The sequence below is a fragment of the Acinonyx jubatus genome, chromosome D4 (assembly GCF_027475565.1).
Source record: "Acinonyx jubatus isolate Ajub_Pintada_27869175 chromosome D4, VMU_Ajub_asm_v1.0, whole genome shotgun sequence".
Classification (NCBI taxonomy): domain Eukaryota; kingdom Metazoa; phylum Chordata; class Mammalia; order Carnivora; family Felidae; genus Acinonyx; species Acinonyx jubatus.
In genome coordinates, this window is record NC_069391.1 from 80,784,867 (window position 1) to 80,809,002 (window position 24,136).

Genomic DNA, 24,136 nt, shown 5'->3' on the forward strand with positions numbered 1-24,136 from the left:
CAGGCTCTGTGCTGACAGCAGCAAACTCCACAGGGGCTTGAACTCACCAACCATGAGATCATGACCTGAGCCAGAGGTCAGATGCTCAACCCATGGAGCCACCCAGGCGCCCCCTGTGTAATTTTTTTATTTGAATTGCAGCTCAATAGAATACCTATTCCATGGTTAATTCTTGGTCATCCATGTGCTGTAAATAGGTACACTGTGAAGAAGTCAAACTTGAATGTCATTCCCATACCTCATTTTGATTATATATTGCAGCTTTCTTGGGGGGGAGAGAGCTTGTTTTACTTCTCCGAGACGGCTGCTGTCCGTTCCCAGGCTGTGATAGGAAAGTGACTTGTAAGAACCACGTGGTGTTTGTGTTCAGGGGAATACAAAAATGACAAAACTGTCACTTATTCATAAATATTTTTCAAGCCCATAAAATAAAGACAAGGCACCATGAGCAGGGATGTAATGAGTTGTCGCCAGTAACCTTTAGCGAACTTACAGAACAATTTCATTTTCCGTACTAAGAAATTTAAGTGAGGATGCTTGAGGCAAACACAAAGAGGCAAATTATACCACTTTAAACATTAAGTCTCAAACATCCAATTCAGCACCACTGTCCTCCAAGTTTATAGCTTCTGTGGGCAGTTACACTTTAGATAACCGAATGTGTAACAGTGGTTGTGGACCACAGAAAGGCAGTGTGCACACTGCTTTTTCTTTGGTGCAGCATTTCCTTAAAACAATTTTCCTCTCAGCCCCTCTTCCACACCATCTTTTCAGCCCTCAGGCTCAGCAGCTGCCTGTATCGTGCCCATCACATGATAGCATGCAACTTTTACCTGCCACAGGAGCGGTGTTTGTTCTGATTGGTGCTCTGGCTTACAGACGAACAGTGTTTTACTGCAAGAATGATTACAGTCGGAATGACGGAAGCTCTGGCAAACTGTCTTGCCCTCGGTGCATGAAACTTTCTTAGGCCAATTTTGCCAACTCCTCCCATTTCCCAAGATTACCACTGAAGCCCTTGGTAATACAAACATGCTAATTATCTGAATCCTTCTAGCCAAAGCCGTTCCGATTCCATGGATTGCAATTATCAGTTACCCATGCACTCATTCCTAACGGCATAGGATTATGACAGGGGTCTTTATGCGAATTCCTTCAGCACTTCCGAGTGCCCACTGTGCTTTAGAAACACGTGGCCCCCAGATGAGTAGAAATGATCCCTACTCTTCAAGAACCCCTGTGAAATGGCCATAAGATAATCAGATGAGTGCCATGAAAGACTCATACAAAAGTCACAAATGGTGGAGGAAGCAACCGATTCCGGACTTGGGGAGAGAATTAGGGACTATTTCACTGGGGATAAGCATATTTTTCAAAACAGTAAAAAAAAAAAAAAGTCACAATTTTATGTTTTGAGCCTCTCTGAGTCCATAGCATGCTTACTTCTCTCACACTTTAACTCTGATTCATAAAAACAATGGCCAATGAATAATATGGGAAAACAAGGCTGCACATCCATACAGTACCAGGTAGAAAGTGGTCAGGCTACGGAAGTACAGAGCTGATTTTCTGTTGGGAGAATCGGTGGGACATGGATTGTGTGACCATTTGGCAAACTGCCCAGAAATGGGCCACTGAAAAGTCACAGGCTAAATGAACAGTATTTCCTTAATCACTAAGAGTTGAATCATATTTGTCTTAACAGTGAGCATCTAAAGAAAGTTCTGGGCTTATTTTTAGGGGTCTTGGTTCTAATTCCAAAAGTCACTTCACCAATTGGAAGCTTAAATGCCAAACAGAAGTAATGATAATCATACACACACACATTCATACACACACACACACACATTCATGTACACACACGTATACAATATCCATTAAGTTGTTGTGATGATGGAATTATGTAAATATACTAAAAGCACTGGCACATGTTGGTTCTCAACCCTGTTAGCTGACTCTAGACCTGGAAATTCTATACTACGTCTGGCCCCTGACCTTAACCTCTAGAAAACTCAGGTCATGTTCCTCTCCCATGTAACTGTTGCCTTCTCCAACTTCCAACCCTGGATGACTGGGTTTTGGGGTATCCATAAAGCTCCTGGAAAGGTATGAAGTATTTTGGGTGGATGACGCTATCCTACAATGTGCCAACTGCTTTGATCCTTTCGTTGCAATGAGATAGTTCTAGGACAGTAGGAGATAGAAGTCAACAGGTTATTTTTCGTGTTCCTTTATTCTCTACTTGCTATTTCCAGCTGTCTACCAAAGAAGGAACTTCACAGTTCTCAGCTAGCTATCTCAGCTATCCAGTGAACCCTGATTGGAGCATTCACTTTGTCTTAGGAGTGGGCCTGGAAGAGTTATCCCAACCCATAAACATTGTGAGGACTGTCAATGACAGGAGCAAGGGTCTGAAGTGACAAAAAAACAAAAACAAAAACATAAAAACCAACAAAAAAAAGCCACCAAATTATGTTACCAACTTAAGACAAATGGAAAAGGTCTTTCTGTTTCTATTATAGAAGTACCAAGTGGGGAGATAGCCTAGGTGGCTCAGTTGGTTAAGTATCTGACTTCAGCTCAGGTCATGATCTCAGAGTTTGTGGGTTCAAGCTCCGCATCGGGCTCTGTGCTCACAGCTCAGGGCCTGGATCCTGCTTTGGATTCTATGTCTCCCTGCCCCTCCCCTGTGCTCACACCCTGTCTTTCTCTCTCTCTCAATAATAAATAAACATTAAAAATTAAAAAAAAAAGAAATACTAAAGGGAAGAGGCACAATTTCTGTATAGAAAAGGACTTCTCACAAGAGTACAACAGTACTCTGGTAGACTGTACAAATGGACCAAACTACCCCCTCTTATCCACACTCTTTGGGAGAACCCACCTACGACTCTGGGATGGCCCCAGACGTGCTCCAGTCGGGCTGTAGTAAATATGACACAGGCAGATGTTTGAAAAGCCTTGTGCACAGAGGCTTCCCCACACGCTGCTCTTGGGGACTTCGCCATCACCATGTGAACAAGCCCAGTCTGCTGCTCAGCCTCTCCGCCTCATGATGAATGACCCCCAGCAAGGGCATCCCTGACCTCCAGCTCACTCTGAGCCAAGAGCCAGCCAGGTGAGTGAGACCATCCCAGACCATCCAGCCCCAGTTGTTGCCACTCAGACTAGAGAGACCACCCAGGAGACCACATGGTTAGCAAATGCTAGTTGATAAAATTACATATTCTCTTTTGTGGTTGCCCTACAAAAATACAATGTGTGTGTGTACATACATGTATACTTTATCTTCTAGAAATGGACACACAGACCTTAATAGTAGCTTGCTAAACACTCACAATTTATTTCGTCATCTTCCAGAGGAAAGCTTCATTACTTATGATGTCAGAGTGTTTCCCAATGTTCTCTTCACAGGAATATTTGTAACTTTTACAGGGTAAAAGGTCTGGATTTCTTTAGACTGTCAAAGGTGCTCATGAACACAACAGATTAAGATCCACTGCTTAGAGGGGAGATTTTAGTATGAGGGAAGAGTGTTGGAAAATGAGATGAGTTTGATTCCTAGACAGCAAGCCTAAGTTACTATCCTGATAGGTGAAAAGTAGAAATATGTAATAAAAAATTAAAGAATACATTTCTACAAAATACAAATCAAGACTACATTAAGATACCACCTCACACCAATCAGAGTAGCAAAAATTAACAACTCAGGAAACAACAGATGTTGGCGACAACATGGAAAAAGGGAATTGTTGGTGGGAATGCAAACTGGTGCAGCCACTCTGGAAAACAGTGTTGAGGTCTCTCAAAAGACTAAAAATAGAATTACCCTATGACCTAGCAATAGAACTATTAGGAATTTATCCAAAGGATACAGGAGTGCTGATTCATAGGGGTACATGTGCCCCAATGTTTATAGCAGCACTACCAACAATAGCCAAATTATGGAAAGAGCCCAAATGTCCATCAACTGATAAATGGATGGAGAAGATGTGGTTTATATATACAATGGAATACTACTTGGCAATGAGAAAGGACAGAATCCTGCCATTTGCAGCAATGTGGATGGAACTGGAGGGTATTAGGCTAAGTGAAGTAAGTCAGTCAGAGAAAGACAGATATCATATGTTTTCACTCATATGTGGAAGTTGAGAAACTTAACAGATGACCATGGGAGAAGGGAAAGAAAAAAATATATAGTTACAGAGAGGGAGGCAAACCATAAAAGACTCTTAAATATAAACTGAGGGTGGAAAGGGTGGAGAGCGGGGAAAATGGGTAATGGGCATTGAGGGGGACACTTGTTGGGATGAGCACTGTGTGTTGTATGTAAGCAATGAATCATGGGAATCGACTCCCAAAGCCAAGAGCACACTTTATACACTGTATGTTAGCTAACTTGACAATAAATTATATTAAAAAAAGTTTAATAAAAAAGAATACATTTCCATAGCATTTCACAAATAATCTCAGTATTACTTTGACTTACTGTATCAACATTATCAAAAACACTGGTTAAACACACACCCGTGCATTCTAAATCTTCACACGACAGTGCCTGCCTCCAAAATTTTCCAGGATTCTCTTCATTTTCAAATATTGTCACTTTGTAACAGAAATTCCAATATTTGATTCTAAATGAAATCTTCCAGGCTGCTTCTCAAGTTTAGAACGAAAATCTTTTTTTTTTTTTTAGATTATGTGTACCATTTTTTAAAAAAAATTATGTTACAAAATGTTATGATCTTGAAAGATAAATAACCCAGTTAAAAATGGAAAATGGATATGAATTAAGATTTCTCCAAAGAAGATATACAAATAGCCAATAAGCACATGGAAAGATGTCCAACAGCATTGGCCATTAGGGGAATACAAAGGAAAACTGCAATGAGACCCCACTTCTCACCAACTAGAATGGCTATGATCAAAACAATGGAAGACAACAGATGTTGGTAAGGATATGGAAAAATTGGAGCCCTTATGCACTGCTAGTGAAAATGTAAAATGGTAAAGCTACATTAGGAAATAATTCGGCAGTTCCTCAAAAGATTAAACAGAGTTCCCATATGACACAGCAGTTCCCCTCCTGGGTATATACCCAAGAGAAATGGAAACATACATTCACCCAAAAACTCATACACGAATATTCACAGCACCATTATTCATAACAGCTAAAAGGTAGAAGTAACCCAACGTCTGTCAACTGATGAATGGATACATTGTAGTATATCTTTATGAGTACTGACAACTTCATTCAACATAGATGAAGCTTGAAAACATTATGCTAAGTGAAAGAAACTAGTTAGTCACAAAGACCACACAGTGTATGATTTCACTTATATAAAATATTCAGAATAGGAAAATCTATAGAGAAAGAAAGTAGATTAGTGGTTGCTTAGGACTGAGAGATTGGGAGGGAATGGGGAATAACAGCTAATGGATATGGAATTTCTTTTAGGTGTGATGAAAATGTTCTAAAATTGATTGTGGTGATGGGAGCACAACTCTGTGAAAATACCAACAAGCATTGAATCATACACTTTAAAAGGGTGAAGTTGATGGTTCAGAATCATATCTCAATAAAAGCTTACGAAAATGTTATAAAGCTTATGATCTTAATTGGGAACACTAATTTACTGTGTGAGATTTTGGGTTTTCCACTTTGACATATAATGGCTGCCTCATGTTTGTCCCACCTCAGCTATTTGGGAGTGGGCTTCCAGTTCTTGGCAAATTGTCCACCACTGTCGCTGAAATAAAGTCAGCTGCTGGTCAACACAGCTTTGAGAAAGTATCTTCCCATTCCTGCCTGGGGTCTTATGAATCTGGAGTTTCCCTCTACTTCCGGAACACTGTTATCCAGGGCTTTCCTTTCTAAGTAAACCAGTAAGCTGGCCAGGCCCTACTTATCTTCATCTGTCATCTCCACATCCCAGGGGTTGGGTCTAGTATGCTTACTTCCTCCCTCACTGCCAAATGGATTTCTAGTATAATCCAGTGGATTTGAGGTTCCTCTGTACTTCTAAAGTGAAGCCCCTGGCTGACTCCCCAGCTCTATTTTCTTCATCACATACCCTGGGATCTTGACTCCTATTCGAACTCAACCAGATTTGCTACATCCCTTCTACTAGGATTCAGTCTCTACCTTTACTAACCTAACCTTAGTAACCAAGAAGCTGCCAGTTTTGCCATTTTTCCGCTATCCATTCCCTTCCGCTACACAACTTAATTATTTCATGTTTGTCCTGCCCCTCCTTAGGTAAAGGGTCACAAGGCATCCATAAATGAGTGAAGTGTACCAGGTAAGAACTGCAGCAAAATGATGATCTTAGCCCCCATCAAAAGAATGCTTTCCCCCCTGCTGATTGTTGCTGTATTAAAATGAGGCCTTCTGCTGCCAGATCTGCCAATTTGTCAAGGGCATGGAAATCCAGACATTTAAGTAAAATGTCTTAATTTATATAATTTGCCTTGATTTCTTTTAATTAATGAAAAAAAAAAACATCATGAAGACCATACAAAACTTACCTGTAAGCCAAATTTAACTCAAGAACCACCAATATGGGAATTATCCAAAGGATACAGGAGTGGTGATTCGAAGGGGTACAGGTACCCCAATGTTTATAGCAGCACTATCAACAATAGCCAATTTATGGAAAGAGCCCAAATGTCCATCAACTGATGAATGGCTAAAGAAGATGTGGTGTGTGTGTACACACACACACACACACACACACACACACACACACACACACTAGAATACTACTCAGAAATAAAAAAGAATGAAATCTTGCCATTTGCAGCAATGTGGATGGAACTGGAGGGTATTATGCTAGATGAAGTCAGTCAGTCAGAGAAAGACAGATATCATATGATTTCATTCATATGGGGAATTTAAGAAACTTAACAGAAGACCGTAGCAGAAGGAAAAGAAAAATAAGTTACAGAGAGGGAGGCAAACCATAAGAGACTCTGTAACAAACTGAGGGTTGATGGGGGTGGTGGGTGATGGGTATTGAGGAGGGCGCTTGTTGGGATGAGCAAAGGGTGTTGTATGTAAGTGATGAATCATGGCAATCTACTCCTAAAGCCAAGACTACACCGTATGTTAGGTAAATTGACAATTAAAAAAAAAAAAAGAACCACCACTGCAGTAGATCTACTTAGGATTTGCCCAACCAATCTCCCACACTCCCCACAGCAGTCTGCATCTGCCATGGTGGGCTCACACCAACAGGTCTGACAGAACAGACACAAAGGCCAAAAGGAAGCTATGGAACAAATTTGTGTGTGTGTGTATGTGTGTGTGTGTGTGTGTGTGTGTGTGTGTGTAGATAGATAGATACACACACATACACACACACAATATAAATATACACAACACACAAGAGATAGTTGTTATTTTGGTGCCTTGGGTGAAATCCTATAAAGTATGCATGTGGAAATAAATAGGCTGTGTGGTTACTTCCTAAAGAAGACATTTCCAATGATCAAATCAAAGCTCCAATTTTTCTTGTTTCAAATGGTCTTTGATACTAACAAGAGAAACCACTGAAACAGTTATCTAAAGAAATCCAAAGCAATACAAAATACTTGCACCTATAAGACCTGGGTTTCAGAGTAATATTGTAAAGTTCATCCAGTCCAACATTCACTCATTCACTAATGGATGGCAAGTGAATATTTGGAATGGAGCAAATCTCTGCTGTATTCTTTATTTCAGTGTGCCATTTTACTTCACTAGTTCAAATATAATCTCTTATTCTCCTTCTAGACCAAACCAAAGTGGATTTTTTTTAATGTTTATTTTTGAGAGAAACAGAGACAGAGGCAGACCACGAGTGCTGAAGGGACAGAGAGAGAGGAAGACACAGAATCTGAAGCAGGCTCCAGGCTCCGAGCTGTCAGCACAGAGCCCAATGCAGGGCTCGAACTCATGAATGGCGAGACTGTGACCTGAGTCCGAAGTTGGATGCTTAACTGACTGAGCCACCCAGGCTCCTCCCAAAGCAGATTTCTACGTGGATCCCTCATGGTACACGTAGGCCAATTATGGAAACTGTGATGTTAGTCATTCTGATAATACAGAATTTCTGCTAAAGCAGATTAATCTTATTTTCTAGGTACCAGGCATTGTTCAAAGATAATGATATGGCCATTAAGACTTTTTCCTTACAAAAAGGGAAGAAAACCAAATGATGAGAAGCTATTCAGCATACTTCAAACAGCTGTCTACCCTAGATATGTTACTGAGTGTTAGGGGTGATTAAACTTCAATTTATAGTTGGTGGAAGGAAAGGTAATCCTAGGCAGGTAGCCACTACAATAGGCAATATATAAAGAATTAACATTTTAATGCAACAGAATGAAACTGGGTCACTTTCTTACACCATACACAAAAATAAACTCGAAATGGATTAAGGACCTACATGTAAGACCTGAAAACAAAAACTGCCAAGAGAAAACATAGGCATATGTAAACTCTTAAACATTAGTCTTAGTAATATTTTTCTGGATCTGTCTCCTCAGGTCAGGGAAACAAAAGCAAAAATAAACATTTGGGATTACATGAAACTAAAAAAGTTTCACTTTTGCACAGTGAAACCATCAACAAAACAAAAAGGAACCAAGTGCATAAGAGAGGATATTTGCAAATGATATATCCAATAAGGGGTTAGTATCCAAAATATATAAAGAACTTCTACCACTCAACATAAAAAACACATAATCTGATTGAAAAATGGGCAGAGGGGCATGTCTTTTTCTGAAGAAGACATACAAACGGCCAACAGAAAGAGGAAAAGATGCTCAATATCACTAATTCTCAAGGAAATGCAAAGCAAAATCACAATGAAATATTACCTCATACCTGTGAGAATGGCTAGTATCAGAAAGATAAGAAATAACAAGTGTTGGTGAGGATATGGAGAAAAGTGAACCCTTTTGTACTGTTGGTAGAAATGTAAATTGGTGCAGCTACAATAGAAAACAGTATGCAGGTTCCTCAAAAAATTAAAAATGCAAATACTGGAAATACTATAAACCCAGTAATTGTACTTCTGGGTATTTATCTAAAGAAAATGAAAGCACCAATTCAAAAAGATATATGCACCCCTGTGTTTATTGCAGCATCATTTATAATAGCCAACCTAAGCGTCCACTGATAGATGCACAGATAAAGATGTGGTACACCTTTCTTTTTCAGTGGCTTTTTTTACTTGGCGATGAAAAAAAAATGAGATCTTGCCATTCATAACAGCATGGATGGACCTAGAGGGTATTACGTTAAGTTAAATAAGTCAGACAGAGAAAGGCAAATACTATACGATTTTACTTATATGTGGAAACTAAAACCAAACAAATGAACAAACAGAAAAAGACTCATAAATACAGAGAACAAACTGGTAGTTGCCAGAGGGAAGGGTAGTGGTGAAGAATAGGTGAAATAGGTGAAGGAGATTAAAAGGTACAAGCTTCCAGGGGCGCATGGGTGGCTCAGTTGGCTAAGCTTCTGACTCTGGCTCAGGTCATGATCTCAGGGTTTGTGGGTTTGAGCCCCACATCAGGCTCTGAGCTGACAGCTCGGAGCCTGCAGCCTGCTTTGGATTCTGTCTCCCTCTCTCTCTCTACCCCTCCCCAACTTGTGCATGCGCTCTCTCTTTCTCTCTCTCAAAAATAAAAGAGGTAAAACTTCTAGTCCTAAAATAAATAAGCTAAGAGGATGACAAGTATAACATAGGGAATATAGCCAAAAATATTATAGTAACTCTTTATGGTGACAGATGGCAACTACACTTACCATAGTGAGCATATTGTAATGTATATAATTGTCAGATCACTAAGTTGTACACCTGAAATTAATATAATAGTGTATATCAACTATACTTCAATTAAAAATAAGAAAAAGAATTAACATTACGCTTATAATATACATATTTATGTATAATATATATATGTATATTGTGTGTACATGCAGACACATACTTTAAAGCAGCAAGAAATTATAGTCAAATTCTGCTGATGAATGCTTACCAGGCATATCCACATTTTCTTTTTCTTTATTAGTTATCATTTCTCCACTCACAAGGCTTATGGTCTCCACCATAATTTGCTGATCAAGAGTTGGAGGCAATGCTAAATTAGCATTTATCATAAGTGCTATTTCATGAATTTACATTTTAAAGAAGATAATGACAGCAAATTAATCCTAGGCTGACCAAATAGTTAAACTCACCCTCCAAAGAAAGAAAAGATCAAAGGTACTTCAAAAATCAATTCGAATCTGCTATCTATGTACCTCTGGGCAACCTGTTTAAATCTCTGTGAGCTTCTGTTTGCTTATCTGTAAAATGGGATGTTAAGTCAAAACAACTGCTAAGATTTCTTCTAAATATAATATTAGATGCAGACATCAAACCCTAAAGTTTTCCCATCAAACCCTAAAGTTTCACTAAGATTCTGGCTACATCTCTCCTATTCCATATGCTCAAAAAGTATTGTCTTAAGTAAGGAAAAGCACTATGCTGAATAAACAATCCACACTGCAGTTAGCCAGCATAGATAAACCAAAGTCTATAAATAGATACACACCCCACCTCCACTGCAACTCTCTCTCTCTCTCTCTCTCTCTCTCTCTCTCCCGTGTTGCCCAAACTTCAGCCATTTGACTTTCATGTCAAATCTGAGTACCATGTATGTTTTTTTTCCCTTAAAAGTGGAATTTAAGTTGGGTTACTTTTTAAAAATTTTTTCCATTCTAAGCAATCATAAGCTTGACTGTGCTAGCTTTATACATTTTTTCTAATAAAATTTAAAATAAATACATAGTCCATAAATAAAAGAAAATTCCAGCAATTACCATCTAGAATTGTGCTGTACACCTTCCCTGGTATACACATTAAACTTTGGGAAATACCAGAGTAGCTTTATGAGAAGAAGGATATATACATGATGGCCTAGAATATTTAAGATATTGTTTTTAAAGGAATCTACTATAGTAACACCATTTCCATTGCATTTATTAGGATAGCAAATCAACTGTTATATCCATTATTCTTTCATTAGTTAGAGAATCTGATTCCATATATTATTTTAAAAAGGGGACAATAGGACCACCAGTTAATGGGTAGAGTTTTTGTTTTATATATGAATTAGCATAAATCCCACTTTCATCATGCCAAGTGCTGATGCCAAATCTTTTGGAACCATCTAGATCTGTGAACTGAGAACGGCATTTTCTGTGGACTATTGAATAATCATCTTGACAAGGATAATCCTATGGGGGAGAGGGGGAGAAAGAGAAATAATATTGAATGACCGAAATATGTAAAAACGAGTGATTTCTAAAAGTTGATCTTATTAAGATCCAAGTTTAATTTTCACACAATTAATTTAATATCTCAAGTTACAAATGCTTCAATGAAAATATGGCTATTGTTTCATTTACAAATACTTTAATTCTGAAAGAAGAATCTAGTTCTTTTATTTATAAAGCTAAAAAGATGAATTGTTATACATGTAAAATTTTTCTAAACCATAAATATATGGCACAAAGAACAGTTTAAATTTCATGATCATCTACGTAAGACCAAAACAATTACAATTTACCTATCATTCAACATCTTTTTAAACTGAATATAAGTTATAATTATTCCAAAGAATATTATCTTGGGTTGTATCTTTCATAGTCGCTATCAAGTGACTTGCCAGTAAATGCCAAACTCAAGGGTTCATTCCTCTGAGAAATTTACCTCAGGATAACCCAGTATAATGTTTAAGGTATTTATCCCCTAAAGCACTTCATAGAAACTTCCGTTGTAATAAAATGAGACACTGTCATTGACCATTTCCAAAAGGGAATATTGATTCTCTCAGATTACATCAAGGATAATGGTAGACAAGGGACATAAAGCCCTTGAACTCACTATCTAATTTCTGCTTCAAATTGGTGCTAATTTTAAAGCACTAACACAATATTGAAATTAAATCACCAGAACTATAAAACAATGAAAGAACATCAAAATAGTTCTAATCTTAGATTGGCTTTATTTAAAATAATTGGAAAATGTAACCATTTATTCAACCATAACAATAAGTATGGGGTCAATGTATTTAAGGAGTGTCTATCATGGGTTGGGCACAATAGTTGAGTGTTTATGTCTTTTAATCCATAGCAGGACTCTGACATAGGAATTATTACTCCCACTTTACATATAGGAAAAGATATTGCTTAAAATCTCAAGAAAAAGAGATTTTAAGGAATGCCAATATTAAGTAATTCAGCCAGGACTTGTAACTAATTATCTGACTGTAAGATGCATTCATTATCCCTCCAGGACCCTCATGAAATTCTTAATAATTAGGAGATGAAAAGAAACACAAACCACAAAATCCTAAAGCTACATTATATCCATGTTATTTTCTGTATAGTTTGGGCTTTTGTTTTTCAGAGGCAGTGTCTAATTTCTCTGAGGCACATATGTTAGTTTTTGGTCTGGTAGAGGCCCTTCCAACGAAATTTGAGCATTACTGGCCAAACCTGCCTGCTCAAAGGGAGGCAGGGTCTGCTCATTCCTACACCAGCTTCTGTCAAACTAAAGGGAGCTTCAAATTCAGGGTCAACGTGTTTCTCTAGCATCCCCTAGGCAGAGAGGATGATTTATTTTGATCAGGTAGGTGAAACGATTAAATGTGATGTTTTAAGAAAAGGATTCTGGCAGAAGAAGGTATTGACTGAAGGTAGAAATGATCAGATTCCAGAACAGTAATTAGAATTAGAATGACAATAAGAATTCACATATCATTAACTGATGTATGGATAAACAAAATGTGATCTATTCATACAGTGAAAAAACATTATTTGGTAATAAAGTGAACAAAATACTGACACATGCTGTAGCATAGATGAACCGTGAAAACATTATGCTAAGTGAAGGAAACTAAACCAAAAAACTACACATTGTATGATTCCTTGTAAAGAATGTCCACAGAGATAGAAATTAACTTTGTGAGGAGCTGGGGGAGGGGGAGAATGAGGAGAGACTGTTAATGGGTGCAGTGGCCAATAGATCACGGGGCACCCAGGCATTTGCTAAGCATTATTTGTGAGTTGTGTCTGTGAGGGTGTTTCTAGACGAGATCAGCATTTGAATCTGCACACTCAGTAAAGCAATTTGCTCTCCCTAATGTAGGTGGGCATCTTCCAATCCACTGAGGACCTGAATAGAAGAAAAAGGCAGTGGAAGAAAGAATTCAGTCCCTTCCTGCCTGATAGCTTGAGCTGGGACATTCATCTTATCCTGCTCTTGGTACATGGTTCTCGGGCCTTCAGACTTGGAATGAATTACAGCCACCAGCTTCCCTAGGTTTCCAAGTTGCAGCCAGCACGTTGTGGGACTTCTCATCCTCCATATTGCATTAGCCAATTCCTTAAAATAAATCAATCTGTCTCCCTCTCCTCTCTCTTTCTGTCTATCCTAGTGGTTATCTATCTGTTGAGAAATGTGACTAATAAAATGCATATGGAATTTCTTTTGGGGGTGATGAAAATGTTCCAAAACTGATGATTGTATGACCCTATGTATATACAAAAATCACTGACTTGCATACTTTTACAGGGTGGATTTTATGGCATGTGACTTATATCTCAACAAAGCTATTATTTTTTAAAAGTGGATAAGTAGGGGTGAGCAATCCAAACGTTAGGAAAACTAGTTAAGAGACTACTGCCTACTCGTACACACATGAAATTGAGTCCCTTCTATCATCAGAAGTATATTGGTAAGTGAGTTCCCCACCAGAAAAAAAAAAACCACACAACTTATTTGTGATAATTGCCAAATTCTGTGTTGTAAATACTCCCGCTATGGCTGACTTCATGCTATCAAAGTGAGGTCAGTAATATTGGGTTGGGAAAACGTGAGTATAATTAGCTCATGAAAACTTTAAGAAATGACTCCAGTTAACCCTGAATCCACTTCTCCCACCCCCCATTGTGTGACAGCCACACGATTTGGGTAGATCAATCCTACTGCAAGCTCTAGGGGCAGAATCTAAGTGGCCTATGACAATTATAATAATCTCACGTCCACTCTCAGTGATCTCAGTGATTGATCCAGTGTTGGGCATGTGTTTTGAGTTTGTCCAAATAAAGTAAAGCCCAAGACTTTTGTTCAGTGGTTTGGAGGAAAGAAACTCTTTTTCCATTACTGGAAATGAGGAAGCATCTAGCAACCAATAGGTTGCTATTGGTACTGCTCCTACAATCAGTTTAGCATGAAACCAACACCATAAAAGGCATATTTGAGAGTCAGTAAGAAGCATGATGACATTGCTGTATCAATCCTTTACTGAAACATGACTTTTCCAAAAAAAGCGTAAACCAATAAATTGCTTTTATTGTCTGACCTGAGTTGGATTTTGTACAACCTACTAAAAACATCCTAACTAATGTGTACCTGAATAACAGGTAATGTTGGAACACTGAAGTACTAAGAATCAGAGCAAAAAAAAAATGGCCAAAACCAAGAAAGTAGGACAAGTATGTATTTATAGTAGGAATAAAGGCAAACAATAAATTTGTGACTAAATATATAATCAAGAATTAGAAGAATGTGAATATGGAATAGGTAAACAAAACAGGACAATAAGAACACACTGCTGGGATCCAGGAAGGTATAACTATTATATGAAAGCAGAGCAAGAATGGTTTTTCAAAGTTTAATACTAAAGGCGCAAACTAGAATAAAACAGCTGTACCAAGAGCCACCTTAAAGGACCTTAATACTGACTGCAGCTTAGACCCAAGGCCAAATTGAGATGGTAGGAGTCTTAAACAAGAAGTAATTTAGTGTGCCACTCAAATCAAGTATACAGGGGGTAATCATTTCAAAATGATGCGTAGTTTTGCCCTTTCTGTGTGTAACCAGTCATTTGCCCAAGGTGAGATCAAAATTTGTTTCAGAATAAAATGCTAACCCAAGAACAAAGTAGTATCAGCTTCTAATATGCAAAATAGGATTTTTCAGCAAGATAACAGCCTTGCAAACCACTCACAATTGTGAGGACTTTAGAATACCAATGTCCAGGCCTGGAAGACTTCACATTATAGAGTTCTCCAAATGTATAGAAAAAAATATCCTTTCGTTAAGGCTTAACCAAAGGTTGGAATGAATAGTCGGAAGATAGGGAAGAGTCTGGGGAATTATAGGAATGAGAAAACAAGAGAAAAGGGAAAAGCAGGATGGCAGAGACAGCCAATGTATTTCCCAATTTTCCCTTTCCCAGACTTTAAGCCAGCAGAGTCCCTCTGACCCGGACAGAGGGAAGTACATGAGACAAATCAGAGTAATGATGGAAAGGCATAAGAGGGGCCCCCATCCCTCATGAGAACTCTTGAAACTGACCATCTCAGGCTGCCCTTTCATCTGCCTGGAGGCCACCACACCCACGCTGGTGGGGCATCATACTTATGCAGAGGGAGACTCTGAGTCACTTTTGGCATCCTGTGGGGAGTCTGCAGAGGGGGTTACTAACAGGAGCTGCAGAGCTGAACACTGGAGCTGGGGCTGAATGGGAATCACAGAAGTCTTCTGTGGGGTCCACAGTATTTATGGGAGTGGAAACGAGGCTGAGTTATCCCAAGCAAGCCATCTGGGATCTAAGCTAGCCCAGAGAGAAAGAGTGAGAAATAGAAAAAGACGGACGGTTCAATGTCCACAGACTTTAGCCACCAATGCCAGCAAGGAAAAGAGCGGCCAGGTGGACTAGGCACATCATCCCAGAGACCAGAACAGGCAGACAACAGCACACACAAAAATCCTACTCTTGCCCTCTGGCATCAGGATGCTAAGGCACATCCCCCTCTCCATATACCTGGATACCATCTTAGGGAGAGTCCTAGTTACCATTACTGTGTAACAAACAGGTCAACCCATGTAGAACAGTACAAAACAATACCCATTTCCAGAATCTTTGCGTTAGGAATTTGGAAAAGGCATAACAAAGACAGCATCTCTCTGCTCCACAATATCTGAGGCCTCAACAGAGAAGACTTGAAAGCTGGGAGTGACTTGAGGGCTGGGGTTACAAACATCACTCACTCCGGTTGGTGGTTGATGCTGGCTGCCCTCTGGACCTCAGCTAGGGCTGCTGACTGAAACAATGATGCAGGTCCTCCCCGCATGCCTCCTTGGGCCTTCAACATGGTGCCTGGGTTCTGAGAATGGCAGTGGCACTGAGAGAACCAGGAGGAAACTGCACTGCTTTTTATCACCTGGCCTCCAAAGTCACATAGCATCACTTCTACCATAGTCACGGTTCACCCAGTCCTAGGGGAGGTGATAAGGACTCTGCCTTTCAATGCAAGGAGTATCCAAATCACATTGTAAGGGCATGTGGGATGACCACATATATTGCACCATTTGGGGAGAATGACAATCTGCCACATAGAGAAAAAGTAGGATGTGTTGGGGTTCTCAAGACTATCCCTGAATTCAGTGATTTCTAGGAGGAACCACAGGACTCAACATGTAGTTGTATTTGTGGTTATGATTTACTACAGCAAATGGATACAGAGCAAAATCAGCAAAAAGGCACACAGGCTGAAATCCAGAGGAAACCAGGTGCAAACCTCCAAGAGTCCTCTCCCAGTGAGTCACACAGGATGCACTTAATTTCCTCAGCAACGGATTGTGAAATACTGTTTACTGGGGAAGCTCATTAGAGCCTCAGTAGCCAAGGTTTTTCTCAGGGTCTGGTCACAGGCGCGCTCTTTGCCTAGCAAAATTCCAGACTCCCAGAAGGAAAGCAGGTGTTCAACATGAACCATATTGTTTGCACAAACTGTTTAGGTGCAATGAACCACTCTCATTAGGGAGTTCTAGTCCCAAAAGTCAAGTTTCTAGATGCCAGACAAGGGCCAACCTTGCAAGCAGGCTTTTTAAGAGAGAACAGTCTCAGTTCTGTTGTTAGCTCTTTTCTACAAAGGATGGGAGGAGATCTCTGAGAAAGTGAGAGTTTTTTTTAAGGGAAATCAAACACTTCCTATAGGAACTATTTAAATTACAGAATCAGACTAAGCTGTAAATGGATTGAAGAGTGAGTGTTTTCCCACTGGTGGTGGGCTCAGGAAGAAGGCGAGTTATCCATTAGACACTTTTCCTCTGCATATGTGAGTTGTAAACAGTTGTTATATTTCCACACCCTAACATAATATTTAAATATGTACAGGTTCAACATTTATTTAGTGGGACTGGGAAGAAATGTTTAGAAATTGCATATAAAAACAGAGGTGCGAATCACCACACATTGTTGGCTGTTCACTGTTATAGTGGTACACCAACCCTGAGTTCTGACAACGTTTACTTAAGATAGGATAATCACCACAAGCTTTTACTGGGCCCTTAAGGTAGATGAGGATCTCTGGTAAAATTTGTCTGGGGTGTGGACTGAATGGGTATTGGTGCACAATGGCTTACGCAGAGCCAGACTAGAAGACACATTTCACGGCAAGAATTTAGAGGACTCACCAGGCCAACGGGGCTAAAGAATCAAAGATGAACTACAGCTTCAAATCTGGATGGTGGGAGAGTTCTAAAACCAGTAAAAGGAATATGAAAGTCATGGAGATGGAGGGAGGAATTGTTTTAGGAGATAAATGATGAGTCACATTTTAAGACATTTTCAATGTGAGATGACATCAATACAAAATCTTTATTTGAAATGTGGTGCTGTGGGATAGACGGCTGGGAAAGAGGTCAGTGCCCTGTGTACAGTAGTAGATATTGGCTGGGGAAAAATAAAGAACAGTATTGGAACCATGGATGATATTTGAATACAGACTGTGAATTACATAATTACACTGCATCAATTATTCCTAAGTTTAAAAATATTACCATAGATATGTGTCCTTGTTCTTAGGAAAATCACATGGAACTATTTATAGGTAAAGGGGCACAGCCTACTCTCAAATAGTAAACAACTGGTCACTTGGGGTAAAGATTATATGGGAGTTCCCTGTGCCATTCTTGCAACTTTCCTATAAGTTTGTAATTATATAAAATATATTATCTCACCCCCCCAAAAAAAAGTAATGGTTGGAGAGCCTTGGGTGTGGATGAATTCTCTGAGATTGCATAAAACGAGAAGCACAGAGTTCTGGATCCCAAGTCTTATGGACACTCATGGTTGGGTCCATAAAGAAGCCATGAAGGACAAAGGAGGAGAGGTATGAAGTGCTGCAGGGTCATCAACTCTGAAGGTAGAGGGAGGTGGAAGAGTGCAGGGGGAGCCAACAGGTGCTCACTCCCAAAGAAACATCATACAGAGCAAGACCCGACAAAATATAACCAACAGTGCTGTTCCAGAGAAACAGAGAGGAAGTCTAATGAAACATCCTGATCAGAAGGCAGGCATTGGTGGTATAGTGGTGAGCATGGTGGCCTTCCTGATGAAAGGTGGAAAGGAAAAAGTGCCAGAGAAAGATACATCTATGGCCAGGACAAACAGGCCATAGAAAGAGGAAGCACTAAAGATGCAGCAACAGAATCACTATGGGGAGAATCTGCCTTCAGGTTAAGAAAGCTTTCTTCCTTTTCTTCTCATTCTCTTCCTCCTTTTAAACAAATCTTGGAAAGACAGGTTAGGATGTTACAGGAGGGTCCTCTGGGTGAGGGGGCCCCCCACTTGACATTCTCTCATTGTGAAGGAAACAATATAGTTTTACCACCTATGTCAATAAAATGTATCAGTATCTTTAAGTGACAGGTATCCTGCTCAGATCCCCATCCCCTCACCACCTTCATCTCCACTGACCCTTGGGTGCTATATTCTTACTCTGAACACCATTATCTCCTGAACCTTCTTTAGAATAAAATGACCTTACCATTTCGTGGTCAGCTGTGTACTCAGTCTTGACTAAGTTCTGGCTGTACTTAGTCTTATTTGACTTCACCTTTTTTCTTTAGGATCTTTTATTTTTTTATAGCTTAATTTTTCAAGGTCATTTTCAGTTTGAAGACTATCTTCTGGAACATGAGTAACTCTGCCTAATTTAATAGTATACAATAATTTGAAAGCTTAGTCTCAATTCCTTCATCCAGATCATCCATAAAAATGCATAATGTGTTATGTTTCCTGGCCAAATCAGTCACTGTGAACTAACCTTGTGTCCACCATTACAGATAGCTATTAGCCACCTGGCACTCATATAGCAAAGACCATTCTTCCCTAGCATGCCTGTAAGTATGGTCATTTGGGGGTACTCCATTTACTCTTAAAAAGGCATTTGAGGCAGCAAGCTTATTTATGTGAATATCACAGTGGATGGAGTGAAAGTAAATATACAGGTAGATTACCGTGATATTTTGTTTCATTACTTTCAACATACATAATGTATAAAATTCCTTAGCTGTTATACGCACTTGACTGAAGACCTGTCGTCCTCTAATAAGATTGTCTTCTGTATACACATGCGGAGTGATGTGAGAGCAAAAGAACAATTTCCACACAGCCAAGTCTACTTTATCAACCCTACGGATGATGGAGGATAGGCATCCCAGACAGACTCCTTCATCCATTTCCTCACTATTTTAAAAATGACTTCATTGCTATTGGATATTTTCTTCTCCCAGTGATTGTATCACAGACACAAGAGTAATTGGCAAATACAGCTACAACAAACATGTTACTAATTGGATATATTTTTGTTATATATTTGAGAAACATTTACTACTCTTTTTATTTGATAAAATTTTACAAACGAAAAACACTTATAACCAATAGAGGGATGCATCTAAAGGAAAATAGTCATGGGAGGCACAAGGAAGGTTAGTCTATCATATAAATATAAATATTAATATCATTAAAGAGTCTGATCATCACGAAGAAAAATATGGAGACCTGCATGAATAATCACTTTACAAAATAAGCTGACTTTAAACAATATCATAAACTTTAGTAATGTCTAGCATCAAAAACTAAGCAATGCCACATTAAACCTTAGCTATTGATACATTTTTAATGCACAAACTTTGATTGGTCCTATCATAGAAAAAATAAATACCATTTTTTTATTCCTCAGTCTGTATTATGTGAGGACACCTGCCACTATTTTATACTTATAATGGCATGGTTAGTTATAAATTTGAGGCCCAGTGTTTTCAATTAAAATTTGTTTTCTTCCTTTACAAAAGTCAAATATGTTCAATGTAGAAGTTAAACATAATTAAAAGAAAGAAATTAGAACTAAACTCTTCTGACTTAACCCAGAAACAAAAGAAGATCACTTCACTTCAAAAGGCAATATAAAGTGAAGGTGTAGTTTTAGAGAACACAGGGTTCTTTCCTCTAAAAAGAGACAACACAAAAACTGCTTGAAAATCTGAGTTTCCTGAAAATTAAGACCACAATTTCTCAACTGTTGGTGATACATGAGATGAGGATGAGTTAAAATATTAACTTCCTAATTTTTAAGTAGACTTGAATTAAATGTTTGCCAAGGTCCTCATCAAAAAGATTACTTGGTCATAAATAAATACTATTAGGATGGGACAGGATCAATGAGAGAGAATCATATCATCTCGAATACATAAATAGTAAAATTTGAGAGCCCAAGAGCTATATACGTTAGTGAAAGTCCTCCAGAGAAATAGAAACAATAGAAGATAGATAGATAGATAGATAGATAGATACATACATACATACATACATACATACATACATACATAGAAAGGAAAAATGTCTACTTATCTATCCACCATATCTATCTTCTATTTCTTCTATCTCTATATGTATGGGACAACAGGTGACCCTTGAACAATACGGGTTTGAACTGTGCAGGTCCATTTATACACAGATTTTAAAAAATAAATATAGTGCAGTACTATAAATTCATTTTCCCTTCCTTATGATTTTCTTAATATTTTTTCTCTAGCTTACTTTATTGTAATAATACAGTATATAATACACATAACATACATAATGTGTATCAATCAACTATTTATGTTGTTTATGTTATCAGTAAGGCTTCTGGTCAACAGTAGGCTATTAGCAGTTAAGTTTTTGGTGAGTCAAAAATTATTTGTGGATTTGTGCATCAGTCAAAAATGATTTGTGGTTGGGGGGCGGTGTCAGTGCCCCTAACTCCCACATTATTTAAGGGTCAGCTGTGTATATATATAATGAGAGATCCTTCCTTCCTTCCTTCCTTCCTTCCTTCCTTCCTTCCTTCCTTCCTTCCTTCCTTCCTTCCTTCTTCTCACCTATTAGCAACTATATATTCCCCCCAATAAGTCAAATCTTTTTGTATTCCAATGGGGAGGCTGTGGAATGGAGCTATGTGAACAAATGCCAGCAGATCCTAAAGTTGAAACTGGGGTCTAGGAAATGTGGTCCCTTAATGCTGGCAGAATCCCATGAGACTCAGAACTAGAACCATTTGCCTCAAAGTACAAAATCATGTGTATACATATCTATGCATATACATATATGTGTATACATATAATCTCAGCACAAACGTGTAACACACAATGAGATCTTTCAGGCATTGTTTTAGACTGAGGAAGGCCACCATTTCCTTCTGAACCCAAGTAATAGAAGGCCATTCCTGTGGTTAGCTAACAGCAGTATTTTGGAACACCTTGACGTCAATCAAAAGATAATAGGTACAACCACATGACCCCTTCCCTCTTCTCCAATTTCACCTTCCAACCCTATCTCATTTGCAGATGAATCTAAAACTCTTTTTCATTTTAGTCAATAGTCAATGTAATGAGAAAAACAAGGATATGCAGCAAATGCCCATTATTCTTTTGTCAGTAAATATTGAATTAGAACATTATTAACAGGACACAAAAGAGAAAATTAAATAGTAGATATATTAAGATTCAAGGCAAAGAAAAGTAGTACTAAAATAAAAGTCATGGAAACACATCATGGAACCTGGAACATTACCTAGTTAAAAATTACACTTCATTCTGGAGTATAAGGCTTATACATGATTTTTCAACGTGGCCAATTCAATGGTACAACTTTGCACACTATATGTTGTTAAAAGAGAAGCAGAAAAAGAAAAGGACTATATGCTGAAACGAAATTATGGAAGATCATGGGAGTACAGAACGGAACAAAAATACAAAGAGAGGGTTTAAAAAAAAAGTGAGAACCAAAGCTAATTTCCTTCAGATGCTTCCTATAGCACTCCCAAGCTGTTCTAGATTCATTTTCTGTCTCAGCTTTTGGTATTTTCTGCAGATCATTCTTTCCCTCCTCTTCTTTTTAAGGGCCCTGGTAGGCATCCCTTCCTGAGAGGCAGAAAACTAAAGGCAAGTCTAGCCTTTGGGGAGTTTCTTGCATGTGAATAATCCCAACTGAACAACAGAGGGCTCTTAATGATGCTGTCCACCTCTGACTGCTAGCCAAGGTACATTTTGATCTGGGATGATACTCAGAGTATTTATCAATCTATACAGTCACTCAGACTGAGCATGTCCTAGAGGCCCCTGGTAAGACAAGTATTAAACTTCCAGAAGGTCCAGGCTGGGCCCACTCAACCATGAAACACAGGAAGCCCAGTACCTAGAGCCCACAGTACTTTTGGGGACTCACAAAAATGTTGTCATTTATTTTAAAATCAGAATTTTTAAGATGAATCTAGTAACAATGTGAAGGTACTTAGTGCCACTAATTCTACATTAAACAAGGGTCATATAGTAAATTTTATATTACATATATTTTACCACAATAAAAAATGCAGATGCCATTTTGCAAAACTAACTGTATTAAATGGTAGAAACTCTTAGCTAAGTCAGGAAATGTTGCTGGCCATTTAATATTCATAAACATTTTAGGGTAGAAACTGATGATAGCTATTATATACATAAAGTTTTGTTTAAAATAGGGTACAAGAGTACTTCTCAGAAAAAAAAAATAAGTATTGTACACTTTAGTTTTGTGTAATAACACCCACTGGTACATTGGTAATAACTTCAAGAGGGTTAACAATAACATGGTCATATAACATGGCCATAAAATACAATAATATAGTCATAAATAGGCATGAAGACAGTATAAGGGGGAAAAGATGCGTAATCTTTACAAAACGCCATTAAGAAATACAGCGTAAGAAATGTATTTCTTTAATAAGCTTTTAAATCCTGCCCCCCACCAAAAGTGAATATGATCCAACTTGGATTATATTTGTCTTTATACCAATGCAGTTATACAATATATATTGTTTAAAATTTTTAATGGAAGAAGGAACCCATGACAGCCAAAGTCCTTAGGGTCCAGGAAAGGGTCCATAATGCAGTCCTGGGTCCTGGGAGTCTAGGGAAAGGGCTGGAGCTACTCACAGGGCAAGGTTGTGGGGAATTCAAGGTGACAGCAAATTTCTAATCAGCACAGAAATGTCAATATTTTAACAATGAGATATCTGTGCCAGTGCATAAAGCCCCAGTGGTAGAACAGGTCAATCCTGCTGTTGTCGGGAATAATGCTAAACAGATGCAGTTTCTTTTTATACCTACTGTGCACCGTGGCAGGGATATTCAACATTTTGGGGGTTCAAGATACACATATGCCTGGAAAGATAATTCAATTGGCAGCTCTATTTAGGAAAACAAAATGGTACTTCACACTTGATAATGAGCAACTAGATGCACCCAAATGGCAGCTGCATGCCTGGGAGGAGCTGTTAACCTCCAAAGAGCTCCCACTGAGGGTTTGGTCATTTGACTTAGTCATTGGCACTACCTTTCTTTCCTGCTGTCCTGTAGGTTGATTTCCAACACCCATATTTACAATCTAGCCAACACTCTGGCTTACTATTTTTTCACCCTCTCAAGTCAACGGTTTGGATTCCATTATAGAAACTCAGCCCCATGGCCACATACTGGGTTCTGTCATTCCTGAGAATTGTTCTACATCTTTTGGAGGCTCACAAAAATGTTGCCGTTCGTTTTAAAATCAGCATTTTCAAGATAAATCTAAAAACAATGTGAAAGTACAATGTGAAATTCCAATAAATTCCAGTATATCCCCCTTTGCTCATTACCTCCAATTCTTCCAGCTCTTTCACTTCTTCACTACTGCCATGATTGATTTTTGTTCTCAACATTCTCATTCCTTTGACCCTTCA

At 38.6% G+C, this 24,136-nt stretch overlaps 1 protein-coding gene across 10 annotated transcripts in view; it reads right to left on the reverse strand.

Annotated features, from left to right (window-relative positions):
* MAMDC2 (MAM domain containing 2) overlaps positions 1-24,136 on the reverse strand; it is a 401,951-nt gene that overhangs the window by 264,066 nt on the left and 113,749 nt on the right. For 2 of the 10 annotated variants that reach the window (XM_027041069.2, XM_015083994.3), the window contains exon 6: positions 821-11,275. The exons of the other annotated variants lie outside the window; for them this stretch is intronic. In XM_027041069.2, the coding sequence (XP_026896870.1) occupies positions 11,087-11,275 (189 nt within the window). In that variant the 3' untranslated portion in view covers positions 821-11,086. Of the gene's footprint in view, positions 1-820; positions 11,276-24,136 lie in introns of those variants that run through there. 10 annotated transcript variants of the gene reach the window in all.